We start from the raw sequence: 16,134 nt of genomic DNA, 5'->3' as shown, positions 1-16,134 counted from the left end.
CCTCCAGGAGGGGGTGGCACCTGAGCAGAAACTTACAAGACATGTATGTAGGAGTTTGCCAGGGAGGTGGGGCATGCCAAAACCAGACGCACAGCAATCAGAGCGGCTCTGACAGATATATCTCTGAGCCAGCAGCCGAGGGCCCCACCCTTGTGAAGCTGACATCCTAGTGGTGGGGGTGGGACATAAATTATAAACATAATGAATCGGGAAATCATACTTTGTAAAAAGGGGAAAGAGAAAGATGGGGAAGGGATTTCTCAGGGACCAGGCTGGGGTGGAGCCGTCTGCAGGGCTGAATATTAAGAAAGGGAAGCGTCCAAATAAACACTGTTCTGGAGTCTGCATGGGGGACAGGAGGGCGGTTTCCCCCCATTTTCTAAACTCTTTGGAAGGTAACATCATCTTCGTAAATTACAGTTTAACAAAAACAAAGGGGAGATAACATTAGGAAAGAAGGCACCAAAAAGTCCTTGCTCAGCAGAAACGTTCCCACGGACCGGAGAGATTCCGTTATCTCTGAAGGCCGGCCCAACTGTGCCCCAGATACCCCAGCCCAAGCAACCGGGAGCGACGCCTCCCTTCTGAAAATGGCAAGGTCACCACTGCAGGGAGAAGGGAAGTGGACAAAACAGGTGGCTGAGGTCTGCCAGCCCTTGCCCCAGAGAGTCGAGCGTTGATTAAAAACCATGAGGGCGAGGATTTCAAACATCAACCCTCTTGACTCCCATTTCAGCTTTCTTCCTTGGGCTTGGCGGGAAGTGAGGGTGGCATGTTGCTACAACGGGAATAAACATTTATTAACACTGGCAGCCTCAGACGCTGAGTCTGTCACCTTTATGTGTTTAATCCTCCCTGCAACAATGTACAAATAAGACAAGTGAGGCCAAGAGAGGGTGAGTGAATTATTCTTGGAAGCACAGCCCAGGATATGTTATGGTGGCCATCTCTGGAAAATATAACTGCCACACTGATTCATTCATTCTCTCAACAACTTTTTACTGAGTACCTGCCACACAGCAGACACCAACCTAAGGCGCTGGAGACTCAGTAGTGAAGAAAATAAACACGACCCCAGTGGTTTGAAAGCTTACCGTCCTGAAGGTAGAAAAGACACTCAAGTAAGCTCACAGATAGCCCACGCAACGGAGAAAGACACACACTAGAAGCTGTGATAGAGGACAATGGTAACTGCGCAGAGGAGAGCGTCAGAGTCTTTGAGAAGGAGAGGATAAAGCTGAAACCTCAAGGGTGAACAGAAGCCAGCCATGTGAAGAAGGAAGGCAGGAACAGTCCAGGCAAAGGGAACAGCTTGTGCAAAGCCGTCAAGCCAAAAAAAGGCATTGGGGGGAGGCGGGGAGTGTCTGGGAAACAGCAGGAAGACCAGGGGGCTAGCATGAGTCGACGAGGGGAGGCCAGCTGTGCTCACCACCATGTGCCCAGCACAAAGCCTGGTCGCTGGGACAGAGCAGCCAGGAGTGACACTGGACAAGCAGGCAGGGGCTAGCTTACACCAGGACTTATAAGCCAAAAAAGGCATCTGATGCCAACTACACCCCAGGGGAAGCCACTGGAAGGTTTTAAGCAGAAGTGTGACAGGTTGGTAAGACTTCACCAAGCTGCAACAGGGAGCCATTGAGCAGTTCTGCACAGAGAAATGACAGGATTTGATTTCTGCATCAGAAAGATCTTGATCATGGACCGGATGGCTCCTCGGCTCATCCTGATGTGTGGCTGGTGGTCACTGGTTGGTAAACGTCCCCAAGAGCTAAGCATCCCCAGCTGGCATGTGGGAGGTGGCCACCTTTCAGAAAAGCAAGACACAGCAGTAAATGACAAGATATGTTGACAGGGCATCAGACAGACGCACGGGTGTCAGCAGATGGAAAACTGCCCCAGAGAACGCCTCCAAGGGTCGTGGCTTATTGTTAATGTCGAGCCATTAGGAAAACACAATTATGTGCTTCAGCGATACTGTAAGACATAATCCACAACAGCGTGCAAACATTTAGCGCTCCATCCAAAAGACAGGCGACACGACTCGCAGAAGAGCAGCTGGAGGAAAGGCTGCCGTTGCACAGGTGGGCGGTCGGGCCCTTCAGTATTTTTTTTCTCTTTGTCTCATTTAAAATCAAAGCCTGGCCCTTAGGCATTTGGAAAGGGAGTTAAACTGAACTGTCCCAGGTGCTTAAACACACATTATTAGCTCATTTACTTTCATAAACAGGTAAGCACTGTTAATCCCATTTTGTAGATGAGGAAACTGAGGCCCGGAGATATTAAGTAGCTTTCCCACTCCAGCCTCATCTCTCAACATTCTCCTCCCCTCCTATATCTTTGCACATGCCATTCCTTCTACCCAAAATGCTTTTCTCTACCTTGTTCACCTGGCCAATTCACCTGCAAGCACAGGCCAGTTCTCCCCTCCTCTGCCTACCCCTAGCCTGGCCTGGTGGTCTTACACCCATTTGGAATTGTGTATTTTTACCTGTCTCTCTAATAAGATTGTGGCTCCTCAAGGACAAGACCAGGTCTTAATCACCTGTTCATGCCTGGCACCTACCACAAAGCCCTGCACACAGCAGCCAATGGATGTTCTTTGCATGGCTGAACGGATGGATGAATAAATGAATTAACTCTTAATAAGTTGCAAAGCCAGCATTTGATGCCAGGCCAATATGACTCCAGAGTCTGTGAGGGTCTTATATAGATCAATCAAAAAATGTACACAAGCATGAAATATATTACAAAACAGACTGAGGGCTTCAGTCATCCCTCCACAAAGATACCGAAAGGACCACCCCTCGGGAAAACAGGATGATGAATAAGGATAAAGGGTTAACCAAACCCTTTTCCCTTTTGCAAGGGAATTTCACCCTTGTTAATTGTCTCGCATAAGTCCCCTGGAAACCAGATGAAGGGAGGATGTTAACTATGTTACTAGGCAACTCTGCTTATGGTCAAAATGACCCCTGATTCGGAAGTTGCATCTGGACTGCAGGAACTCTAAATAAATTATAAATATCTGATAAAGAAGCCATACTTTGGGTTTTCCTGAGTGCAGTGACTCTTGTAACTGACATGCCCCTTGCAGGGACCCCTGAAGCGAAGACTATGGAATTGTTACAAAAATATAAGTCCTTTGGGGAATGAAGCTTCCAAGCCTGGGTGGCTTCCAAACCCACCCGAGGTGGCTCTCATTCTCCTGCAACTGAACTAAAACCTGGGGAAGGGGGGCGGGCAAAGAGAAGAGCTGCTGGCCACCTCCGCAGACAAGTGCAGACACCGCTGCGAGAACTATCCCCGGGAAGAGGAACAGATCCTGTGCCCTGTTGGCAGCCGGCGGTTCCTGTCCCAACTCCTTCGAGGAGACAGGTGCCAAGTGTCGCCTGTGTGAGTCTTGCACATCTGCACGTTTCACTGAACCTTAAAGAGTCCCTGTGGAAGCTGCAATGAGAAAGAACGGAACTGATACAGGAGCGAAAGGAGACAGTCCCACCCAGAACCACCATCATCCCTGTTCTGAACTGGAAAGCTCCCTAGACTCTATCACTTACAAAAGACATAAAAACCTGGGGTGAGCCTGTGCTCTCGGTCCTACAGAGGACCCAGATGACCCAAACAGCACCTGGCAGCAGGAATGAGGAAGGAGATAACTCATTTGATCTCCCAGAGGCCTCATCACAAACCTGAGATGCAAGTGTGATTAGGTGAGGAAACTGAGGCTCAGAGAGGCTAAGTGACAGGTGCAAAGTCACACAGATTGTAAGTGCCAGGATATGAACCCAGGCACTTCCATTGAACTCAAAGTCATCACACTTGAATCCACGTCTGGTTTTGCATAAAAATTAGCTTACAGCTCAAGTGGACGCATAGAACAGAGAAAGCTGGGGTGGGGGGGGAGGAGGGGCCTCTGTAAACAATATAGGTAGCATCTAATAGGCACTCAGTAAATATGTGCAGAATAAATGAGCAACAAAAGGCCCAGGGTCCATCTTCCACATTATCAAGTTCAGTTCAAGTCAAATCGCAGCACAACGGAACAATAAAATTTATGCATGAAATTGACCCTGGGTTATACTACTGAGTTGGATTCGTTTCCAACAAGTTTCTAAATCATTCCTGCAAATTAGGCCCGACTTCGAGATAAGCACGTTTTAATTAGCTGTAATATGTAGGCATTCTATTAGCAAATGATGTTTGAAGCTGAAAACAGAGGCAGGAGGCCCTGCTGGGAATCCCCTGGTCCCCAGAAGAGCTAACACATCAACAGTACACACAAGGGGCAAGCTGACCCACTCTCCCCTCTCTCAGAGGGCAGGAGCTCGCCTGGCAGCGTGGAGGCTGCAGGAGAGAGGAGCGGAGAGGGCACAGGTGAACCCCTGCTCTGCCAACCAGCTCCTCTGCCGCATTTGGTGGCCTGATCTATTCGGATCTTAGTTCTCTCACCTACAAAATGGGGACACACGTGCCTAGCACAGTTCTTATGAAGAATCAATGAGAGGATATGAGTGAATGAGCCTGAGATGTGCTAAGCGCCCAGGGAACAATCTGTGCTTTTTTCTACCCTACTTTTCTCCATAAAATAGCACAAAATTTAAAAATCAGTGAGAGGGGACTTTTTGTTTCAGATGGTAGATACAGCATATACTTTTTACCTCTCCTCTCTTCTAAACCCAGGAAAATAAAAATAAAAAGGAGATACGCGCACACACACATATACACATATTCATAACTCAAATATATACATATATATTCATAATTCAGATAGACTGATGAAAACACAATAACTCCATAAGCGCCCATAAGAAAACAAGAAAGGCCTGGGGATGAGAAACATCGAGAGTGTGCTGAAAAGTAGAAAGTCAAAGAGACAGACTGACAATGAAACTGAGCAGCTCTAAGGAGCCAGCACACCAACACAAGAACTCTGCAGAAGCTCTTTTCCTAACTGAACCCCAGAACATCCCAAGAGAGAGGCAGGAGGGTAGAGGAGGTGACTGGAGCTCTGTGTTAGCCTATAAGCTGACGGCTGGTCTGGCCTCCAGGCTAAAGCCAGGGAGAAGAATTATTTAATTAAAGTGAGAGAACTGCCTCAGGATCCCCCAGAGATGGGGCACAGGGCAGGAAAACCAAAGTGCAACAGCGCCCACAGGTTCCTGCTGGCCTCCAGGAGGGACAGACGTCCCCAACCTCACGGGAGCTTGTCCTATGCTCTAATAGAAGTCCCCGGCTTCGAGTGTGCACCCACAAATCACACCCAGGGCACCTAAAATTAACATTCACATTGTCTACCCACACCATCGTGGCTTTCACAGGTGTTGAGGAAACTCACAAGTACAAAACAGATTCATAGACTCTGTTTAGAAATAAATGTCAACCAAGAATCACTAGGCATTTGTAGCAAATATCAGCACAAAAGAGAGACCTCAAAGTGAAGAGAAGAACTAACCACCAAGAAAACAGAGTTAATACAGGAAACAGAAGATAATTTTTCAAAAATTGAATTATCATCTTCAAAAAGATTCAAGACATTCACATATCCAGAAAAAATATAGGCTACTGTGATATAAGGTCAATCAAGAAAGAATACAGAATTCTGTGAAATGAAAACGTGATTACAGAAATAGAAACAATAAACTTATTAGAAGTGTTAAACTCAAGTATGCTTATGACTGGAAGTATGCCCGCCAAACTCCCCTCAGGGGTGAGCCCCAGGGAGAAGGGGGGTGCAGCAGGGAAAGGAAAAGAGAATGAGAGAGACTCCACTTTTTTCCTTCATATTCTAACATATTTCTGTGTATGTTACAAAGAACAAAAACAAAAAGAAAAGAATGGCAGGACTCAAGATAAAAGGGGAAAATGATAGAGGAGTGAAAGGAATTTGAGAGTGAGTTAATAAGCAGAAGAGTGGCATAAGATGCCATGTTATGGCTACAAGTGACCCACTCACTTCTCTGGGCCTCCTGGGAGCTCAGAGAAGATGAAGAGGATGGTGAAGAAGCAGCCATGGACACTCACCCACATGGAGGCGGGGGCAGGGCAGGAGCCTCTTGTTGAAGAACATGACAGGACTCCAGCCCAAAGAGAAAGCCATGGTCCCCCGCCCAGAGGTGACTCCAGCCCAAAGAGAAAGCCATGGTCCCCCGCCCAGAGGTGACTCCAGCCCAAAGAGAAAGCCATGGTCCCCCGCCCAGAGGTGACTCCAGCCCAAAGAGAAAGCCATGGTCCCCCGCCCAGAGGTGACTCCAGCCCAAAGAGAAAGCCATGGTCCCCCGCCCAGAGGTGACTCCAGCCCAAAGAGAAAGCCATGGTCCCCCGCCCAGAGGTGACTCCAGCCCAAAGAGAAAGCCATGGTCCCATGCCCAGAGGTGACTCCAGCCCAAAGAGAAAGCCATGGTCCCCTGCCCAGAGGTGACTCCAATGCAAAGAGAAAGCCATGGTCCCCCGCCCAGAGGCTACTCCCTTGGGCCTGGCCCAGGAGCTCCTCAGAAATGAATCTGGAGTCCTTCCCACTGCACAGCAAAATGTGTGACATCTCAGTGCAAGAACGTGGGAATCCTACCCTGGAATGTGTAAGAGAAGCTCCTTGGGCCCCAGAACATTCTGCTAATTTTAATTTTTTTTCACCCACTGGACTTAAGAAGTAGCTATCCTGCAGCTGTCACTCACATCACGAGATAAAGAAGAATCTTCAGCCAGTGAATCAAAGTTGCTCAAAATCATCAACATGCCAGCCCTTGATTTCGTGGGAAGCAAACGGTGAGTTTTCTCCCCAAGATGCAGCTCCCTGAGATGGATACTGTGGTGCTCCCCTTCTGATGCATTCATCTCCCAACTGCTGGGAATATCCGTGTCTGGGCTCTCGGCTGCACCCCACACCGGGACCTGCTCTCTGCCACAGGGAACTACCTCACCCAAGGGGACTGCCTGCAGCCAATGACCAGATGAACAAGAATCAAGGGCATGGGCAGCCCCTAGCCTCAGTTTGGAACAACTCTGAAGAGCCAGCAAAGCTCCAGAGCCCGCTGTGGGATGGCTTTCACCAGTAGCCACGTTCCGGGCCAACTTCTCCCTCTACCCCACCATGCCTCCCTCACTCCCTGACAGGTGCACCTCCTGAGAACTTCCCACAATAAACCCTTCCACAGGCAACTCTCCACCTCAGAGTCTGTTTTCAGGGAACCCAATGTAAGACTCTCTCCAAGGGGAAGGAGACTCTCTCCACGACCTACGAGGAGGCAGAGGAAGGCAAGAGACTCTGGGACACATGACTGTGTCCAAGCCAAGGCTACACGCCCCAGGCCAGCCATACATCCTGCTGCCCTTGGCCGAGCGGGGAAATCCTCCCATCTTCTCGTCTAGAGCTGTGTTCTCTCAGTGCGCCTCCCAGGCCAGCAGCACCAGAGTCACTGACTTTCTAGCAGTGCACATTGTCATCCCTTCCCCAGACCTGCGGAATCCGAACTTCTGGGAGTGGCGCCCAGCAATCTGTGTTCTCATGACTGTCCAGGTGATTCTGTTGCACTAAAGTCTGAGAAGCAGAGCATCCCTGGCTACAGGGGGCAGGAATCAAACACAAGTCATGAAACTTGCGGCATCAGCAGAAGACCAAGAGAGACAGCCACTGACAACAGTCTGAGCCAGCAACATTACGTATTCCATACTCTGCACCACCCCTCTGGCTCCAAGGCACCTCTCTGCTTAAAACCCACCTGGCTGGGATGAGACACTCTTTCTGCCGATCTCCACTGGTGCCCCAGCTCCCCTGCAGGCCGGCTGCCCCACCTTAGGCTGACCATGTCTCCAAACCACCTGCCAACCCACCTTGCGATGGCTGCTCCCTCTGCCTCCAACACTCTCCCACCACTCTACACCCCATGTAGCCCACCTGGTGTTTCCTGTAAGACTCTTGTGTGTGAAACCTTCCCACACTCCTGGCACTGTCCCTTCCCCAGACAATGATATATTTAGTTATGACTCTGCATTTTAAGTCAATATATTACAGAACCACACAGCCTTTCATCTAGTGAAGAAAAGTTTCCCATTGAGTCACTGAGTCTTCAGGATGGGGATGAACCCCCTGGCACACAGTAGGCCCTCAATAGAAACCAGCTGGACATCTGAGAAACCCAGCAGTAACCAGGTAATTATATGTTGAAAAACCACAATCCTGTTGCTCATTCTAGTAAGCTCCAGAAATCGCAACTGTACAGTAGCAAGTTTAAGCATCAGGATAACTGATCAAAATTTATTATCCCCTGTTAGACAACATGTTTTCACTAAGACATAAAATTACAATTTACCACGACTCATTAAGTTAATAACTACTTACCATATGTTTTTACTGCTGCTCCCAAACCACAGAGAAAAATCACTATGTAGGTTTTTGGTCCGTGTAAACAACATGACTGCCAACCACGTGGATATGGGATTTACCGACAGGGAGACACCGGACTAAAATACTGGGCAGAAAGCATGAGCCCTAAAGCTCTGCCACTCTCATCACCATCATCTCCTAGTTTACCTGCACCAAACTTTGGAGATCAGTGGTTCCCAGACAGGGGCGATTTTGCCCCCCAGGGAATACCCGGCAAAGTTTGGAGACATTTTTGGTTGTCACGCCTAGGGAAGGGGTGCTCCTGGCGTCTAGTTGGTAGAGATGCTACAAGACATCCTAATGTATGGGACAACTCCACAAAAGGAATCATCCGGTCCCAAATGTCTGTATTGCCGCACTTGGGAAATACTGTTCTGTATTAAAGAGAACTTCCATATCTGTTACTTTAATCTGAGCTTCACAGCAACGATATGAGGAAGGCATTGTTGTCCCCTGGGACAGATGAGAAAACTGAGACCTGGTGCGGTTAAATGATGTGCACAAGGTCCCCCGGCTCGGTCCGTGAATGGTGCAGCTGCGATCTGAACCAGTCCCCTCTGCCCTGTAAGCCCACCTTCCCTCCCACACAGATTCGAGAAGGAAACAGAAGACACAGAGCAAAGGAGCAGCTGCCTGTGGATTCAGAAGCCTGAACATTCCAACAAGCAACCTCTTCAAATGGAGGCGCTGGGAAATCAGATCCAGAGGCCACGGCGTGGAAACGCCCATCTTAGGAAGATTTCCTCTGCAGCTGCTGGGGTGGCCAGGCCTCCAGCAGCCCCTGCTGGAACCAAGTTCCCCTCACATTTTAACTTTCAACTATGCTGCTCTGTGCGAATAGAGATGAAAGCACTTCCTGCTGGGGCCAAGTGCTGTCTATGCAGATCTCCAAACCTCCAGACAGGCAACCCCACGTGGAGGTGGGGAGGTCGGGAGGTGTCGATGTGCCCATTTTGCTGATGAGGAGACTGAAGCCCAGGGAGGGGAAACAACTTGCCTGCGCTGATGATGGTGAAGGCAGTGTTCAAATCCGGGTCTGCCGGGTTCCACTATCTGCGTTGCCTTTATATCCTGAGACCAGCTCCAGGATGTCAGAGAAACCAAACAGATGGCCCTACAGAATCACACGGTGCTGGCTGCCGTGCTGCAGGGGGATGCTTTGGCCAAGGGTGAGACGTGGGGCCTTGTCCTGCGTGCGCAGACTCAGGGCTGCTCTTCCCGGCTTCTTGGCTGCTCTCCGTGCTGGGATCTGTCCTCTGTGCCTACTCAGGGAGGGCCCTCTGGGAATGCCAAGTCAGCCAAAAGACTCTGGACCCCTGCCCTACCCTGGACTCCAAGTGCTCACCACAGAATCTTCTGATTATATGAGCCAAACAGATGCCAAGTTACCGAAGCCACAGGGGACAACAGGCCAGCCTTGAATTCATTCATTCAGCAAATATCGGTAGAGCACCTATGAGACAGGCCAGCTCTGGGAACACAAAGTAAAGGGAGACACAGTGGTTTCTACCCTCTGAGTCATATGGGGGCCATCTCCCCCAAAATCCTCATCCTCATCCTTGCTGGGTGCACCACTCCCTACAGTGATAAAGGAGAGGCCCATCCTTTATTTCACTGTATTTCCATACCACAGCTCTCATTTCACAAGGCTAATGGTCACTGATTTTCTTTCCCTTTGCACAGAGGGGAACAGAGACCCGGAGAAGATACGGACGCATGGTCCTAGAGGACCTTCAGGACAGGCTCAGGGAGGGGCACAGAGAACACATTTGGATAGAACGTAAAGAAAGGCTTCCTAACAGAGATGCAGAGATCCCCAGGACCAGCCATCTCAGCTCAGAGCTCACTCAGCCCAGGGCTCCTTCCACAGGACCCGCCCACAGCCACCTGTGTCCCTAGAGAAAGAAGCTGTGAGGACCTCACCCACCAGGGATGCTAAGCAACCCTCACATATCCCAAGTTCGGGTGAGGCAGGAACAGCAACTCCCACTTCATGGATTTTCGTCAAAAGGAGACTCCGGTCATTCATTAACTAAGCTTGTCTAGAGCCGCATCCAGGTACCAGATGCTGTGCCCAGAGCTGTGTGGGTGGAGAGTTGAATCATCACCCACCCGCACATATTTACTGAGCAATTATGGGTCAGGCACTGTGCCAGGTGCTGGGCTTGGTTCCTGCCTGCTGGGAGCCCACAAAAACCTGTATACAAACAAGCAAACCGCTGCTACACAAAGAGTGGTCCAGCAGCAGCATCACCTGGTAGCTCGTTAGAGACGCAAATTCTCAGGGCTCCAACCCAGACAAGTGAGTCAGAATCTCTTGGGATGGAGCCCAGGAATCTGTTTTTAAAATCTTGCCAGATGATTCTTAATGTGTATATCAGTTTGAGAAACGTGGTCTAGACCACAAGGCGTTCCCCAACCTCCCTACTTAAAACTGAAAATCAGCTCCTGGCCTTGGCACCCACTAACTCTCTTCCTTGCTTCACTTTTCCCCACAGTTGTATTGCCATCAGTCATAGCACCATGTATTTCACCCATATATTTATGATTTCCCATGTTAACATATAAGATCCAGAGGGCAGCAATTTGACTTACTTTTATTCGCTTTTGTAGCATCAATTGCCTAGCACAGTGCCTAGCACAAAGAGGTGCTCAATAACTGTTTGTTGATTGAATGACGGATGGCAGAACATGCCACATCCCAAGCAGTGCCAGTTCTTGGGGGAGACTAGAGGGAAAGAGAAGGTGGCTGGCCACAGAGCACTGCCTGGGGAAAGTGGTACCAAGGTTGGCCTTGAGGATATTGGGACCAGGGATGAAGGATGCTTGGAACACAGAGATGCTAAGGATCTTACTAGAATAGGGCCTAGGTGGTTGATGCTGTGGATATCTAATTAGCAGCTGGTGTGTGCCAAGAACCGTCTTAGCCTCCTGGACCTCAGAGGCAGGCAGTGTTGTCCTCAGGAGACGAAGAGGCTCAGAGATATTTGAGCCTTTAAATAACCTGCCCTACCCACAAAGAGACTTGTCTGAGAATGTTCACAGCAGCTTTATTTCTAATAGCCCCGACCTGGTAACAAACCCAAATGTCCACCAGCAGGTGAACAGATAAACCAACTGTGCTATATTCAGACAATGCAATATTACTTAGCAACAAAATGGAACAAACTACAGATAGACACAACACAGACGAAACACAGACACGACACTGAGCAAAAGGGAGCCAGACACAAAAATGTATATGCCGCATATGAAGTTCTAGAACTTCAATATAATTAGTCTACTTCGGTTGAACTTAAAGCACTGATAATAGAAATCAGACAAGTAGTCTCCTCCAGAGGTGACGACAGGAGGTGTTCACTGGAAAGCAGGATGAGGGAACTTTCTGGAGAGATGGAAATGCTCTATATCTGGATTGGGAGAGTGGTTAACATCAGAACTCATGGAACTGTACACTTAAAATTTGCATTTTAATGCATGTAAATCATATCTCAGTTAAAAAATGAGCTAAAAATCATTTGCCCTAGGTCACAAAGCCATAGCGGGAGATCTGAACCCAGGTTTGCCCAATTCCAATGGCCAGGGCATACTAGTCTGCCACAGTTGAGCGGGGAGCCCTGGGCAATGCCCCCAGCCTGGTAAGGTGCCTTGCCAAAATCCAAATGAAGGGAATCCGGTTACCCGAGGAAGGATGTCACAGCCCCCTAAACCCCAAACCACAACAGAGACTTGTGAGGAGGCCAAGTAAGTGTCAAGCTGGGATTCAACTTGGATTCAGGCCTCAGCTCTGCTCTTCGCTGGCTTTTAACCTGCGAGTATGCTACTCCATGACTCAGTTTCTCCTTCTGTGAAGCAAGGAAGAAGGAGGGGATCCATGGTTCCCAGGCTTGGGCCACAGATCCTGGGGACCACAGGGCCACAAGCCCCTGTGCTTACCAGGCACTATTATTACATGAAATAAGCAATGTGCCTGCCATATATCTGGTAAGCTATTTTTCAAATGCATGCTAATAGCATGGTGACTAATAAAAAACACATCTATTTCAAAGCAAAAATGAAACCAGTGCAGCTTTTTGTCATTGTGTATTTTCTCAGACAAAAGATACCAAAAGAACAGCCACAGCTCATGACTTTGGTTTAGAGAGGCTGGAATCTCTGTGTAGAGGATTGCTAAGGGGACAGTCACCAAGGGAACGGTAGCCAAGGGCCCTTCCAGGTCAACTGCCCCGAGCTTGTCTGGCATCACTTTGGCAAATGCTTGGCCTCGTGTTTCTCAGACCTGGGTCCCTGTGAGACAAGCCTCTTGTCTGGACTCCAGGGACCAAGGCCCCCATGTGCAGGCTGTGTCCTGGTTCCGCAGCCCAGTCTATAGGGCCCAGTCTGGTCATGGCTACAACCTGGGCCTCAGTTTCCACTCCAGTTCTGATAGTGACCAGCTGTAAGGATTAAGCCTGGGCATTTCTCTCCCTAATCCCTCCCCATCAGCTCCTGGTCACAACATGCCCACTCTGCAACCATAATCACTGAAGACAACTACCCACCTGGGATCTACCAACAGGCCTCCTACCCACCCCCAGCTGAGCCCGGCAACTTCCCCTGCCTCACGCTGCCATGAGCCTGAAGGACTGACAAGCAGGTCTCACATCCAAGTGCAGGGGCAAACCTTTCTTTTACCTACCCTGGTGGCCCACCTGCCACCCTCGTCCACCTGCACACACCCTCAGCTCTGGGGCAGGGGTCCTAGATCACAGACGAAGACCAGAATCAACAGCCTCTCATTCCCTGCGTGGTTCCGTCCCTGCCCAGGTTTGACACCGATTCTTGCTGCTGAGTCAGAGCTTTATAGGGCGTCAGACTAAAGCAGGGGCCTCGTCTGAGCGCCGCCTCCCAAAAGCCCACGGATGGGATGCCCCATTCTGGCGGGGTTTATGGAAACCCCACCCCCAAAAGGAAGACTCCAGGCCAAGGGACACCCACCTTCCCAGACTTCGAGGCACAAATCCCCAATCCCCAACTATGCCCCTAAACCAGAGGCTGGAACCTTGCCAACTTCATATTTTAAAAAATAGCAAACCCAAGGGTAGAAGACAGACCAGCTGCCCCCACACCCAGCCGTCTTCCTCTCCCTGAGACTCCGCGTGCTACTTTTAATCAATTCTCCCTCCATCGGACTGGAAGCAGCCCAAGAACCGGCTTTCTCTTAAGGACACCATCCCCCTCCTCGGCTTCTAACTTTGCCGGTCACCGGACAAAAGATAATCGCCCCCACCCTCCGCGAGACCTCGCCTGCCGCCCACTCCCGCCCCACGCCGCCCCCACGCCGCCCCAGGCCCCGGTGGCCCTGGTCCCCACTCCCCCGCCCCGGAAGAACGGCGGAGGGCTTTGCCCCGCGACCCCAGGAGCCTCTCCCCAGGGCCGAGGACGCACTCATCGAGGCCCAGCCTGGGAGGTCCCGCGTTCCGCGCGGGGACGGCCCCTTCCCGCAGCAGCCCCACAGCAAAGGGCTCGGGGAAACGCCTGCGGGGTGCGGTTGAGACCCCGGGAGGGCCGCCCCTCCCACCCCCGACGCGCACTCACCAGGCAGCGCCGCGGGGCCCGCGCGTCTGCGCCACGGCCGCGGGGAAACCCACGCGCGCCGTTCAATCCGGGCTCCGAGTGACGAAAAGCCGCGCTCGCCTCCCGCCGGGCCCGGACCGATGCGCCGACCCGCGGACGCGCGGACCGTCTGGCTTCCCAACTAAGTTTGAAAGTTCCCTCCCGGGCGGGAGCAGGACGCGGACGGCGCGCTGCACCTAACCCTCCCGCCCGGGCTGGGCGCGGGGCGCGGGGCCGGACGCCCCCTGTCCGGGGATCCAGGCGCTCGCGCTGCCTTCGCGCCCGGCGCGGCGCCGCGGGAACCCGGCGGGGGTGGGGGCGGCGACCTCGGAAGCGGCGCGGGTGGCCCTCACGGCAGCCCCAGCCTGGAGGGACGCCCGCTCACCGTTCCCGGGAGGGGACAGGCCCGATTGGCCATTACCAACTCGGGATCCGAGGCCCCGCGGGCAGGGACGGCCAATTAGTAAACGGCCCAATTAGTGCGCGGCGGCGCCGGGAAGTTAAAACCCCGACGCGCGAGTGTAGATGACCGAGGCGGGGACGGCGGTGCGGAGGCGGTGGCTGCCCTGCGTGTGTGACTGTGTGACCGTCAGGGCGATGAGTGTGTCTGAGGCTCACCGTCCATGGGGTGGCTGTGGGCGACAGTGTGCGCCTGTGAGTCACTGCGAGTGCGAGCGTGTGACTGTCGGAACGACTTCTTTGTGTGACTGTCCCTAGTTGTGACTGGGTGTGATAGCGGATGGGGGCATGTAACGGGGTGTGTGGCATCGTGGTGTGTAAATGGGTGACTCGTATGTGGCGGTGTGACAGTACGTGGGCGAGTGCGTGTCTTTGTGCATAAATGACTGTCAGGGACACTTGTGTGGGACGGTCAGACAGTGTAAGCAGGTGCACGGCTGTCTGCGTAGGACGGTCGGTCACTGTGTGTCAGCTTGTGAATGCATGTGCGGCTATCGGGGGACGTGGTGAGTGTGAGTGTCACTGTGCCATCGTGTGACTGTCGGGTGACTTCTGCCTGGGATCCGAACAACTCAGGGCGAGCGTCACCGCGAGGGTATCGGTGTGAGTGGCATGTGCCCGTCGGCGGGGCTGAGGTGTGCGTGTCCCCGTGCACTGGCACCGCCGGCGTCTCGCCCCGTGTGTCCCCGAGAGTGCCCGCGTCCCGAGCCGCCGGGGGACTCCCGGCCCGCGCTCCAGCTCGGGACGCTCGGGCGCTGGCGCGGGGTCCGAAGGCGCGGGCAGGCCCCGCCCGCCTCGGCCCCCACCCGGCCCCCGCCTACCTTGCCGCAGTGGTAATAGTCCAGGGGCGCCAGGCCGGCCGGCTCGGCCCCGGGCCGCGCGCCCACCGCGGGCGCCGAGGGGTACAGGCGGACGTCCATGGCGGGCGCGGCGGCGGCGGCGGCTCCGCGGGCAGTGCCTGGGCGGGCGGCGGGTGGGAGCGGTGTGCGCGCGGGTGTGCGAGCGCGGGGGGCGGGCCGGGGGCGGTGCCCGGAGGAGCGCCCCGCCCCCGCCCCGCCCGCCCGCCCGCGCGCTATTGTTCCGGCCGCGGGCGCCGCCGAGGGCCGGGGGCCCGAGCCCCGCAGGGAGGTCCCTCCTCCGGGCCACCGGGTCCCCCGCCTGGCCGTCCGCCGCTGGGGGTCCGGGAGGGTCGCGCGCTTGTCCAGAGGGCCTTTTCACGTCCCTCCTTTCGGCACCAAGGGTGAGGGGAGGGAGAAGCCCCTGCGACGCCCCTCCCCAGAAGTGGGACGCTCCCCACCCTAGATACTTAGGGCGTCGCTGAGCCCCACGCGGCGCGTGGGGGAGGGGGCGGAAGGCAGTGACAGGAACGCTTTTGGAGATGGGTGCTGCCTTCCCCGGGGGCCGCAGCCCAGCGCCTGAGGCTGATCTTAGGATGCCCTCCCTCCTGTCCCACTGGTCTGAGTCACTTTCAGAGGGGCCCTGCGGGACTGCTCCGCTTAAACCCTGACTTTACATATGAGGAAACTGAGGCAGGGACTTGTGGCGTCAGTAAGGGAGCTCCAGGTGAGTGGGCTCCGTGCCTGGAGAGGATCTAGGACTGAAACCGCCCGGAGAAGGCAGAAGGACCGCGCCTCCCTTTAATGATACCGAGAAGGAGGACCATAAAAATGTCCTAGAAACTGAAGTTCTGAGGTCAAGGC

The 16,134-nt window shown here is 52.9% G+C and overlaps 1 protein-coding gene across 4 annotated transcripts in view; it reads right to left on the bottom strand.

Moving 5' to 3' along the window:
• Positions 1-15,501, bottom strand: part of TOX2 (TOX high mobility group box family member 2) — a 136,676-nt gene extending 121,175 nt beyond the window's left edge. For 2 of the 4 annotated variants that reach the window (XM_070589286.1, XM_070589284.1), the window contains exon 1: positions 15,256-15,501. In XM_070589286.1, coding sequence (XP_070445387.1) covers positions 15,256-15,354 — 99 coding nt within the window. In that variant the 5' untranslated portion in view covers positions 15,355-15,501. Of the gene's footprint in view, positions 1-13,957; positions 14,317-15,255 lie in introns of those variants that run through there. The other 2 variants (XM_070589287.1, XM_070589288.1) reach the window with 2 other exon arrangements.
• Positions 15,502-16,134: the final 633 nt, after the last annotated feature.

This window comes from Equus przewalskii, chromosome 21 (assembly GCF_037783145.1).
Source record: "Equus przewalskii isolate Varuska chromosome 21, EquPr2, whole genome shotgun sequence".
NCBI classification, from domain to species: Eukaryota; Metazoa; Chordata; class Mammalia; order Perissodactyla; family Equidae; genus Equus; species Equus przewalskii.
This window is presented reverse-complemented; position numbering and strand designations above follow the sequence as displayed.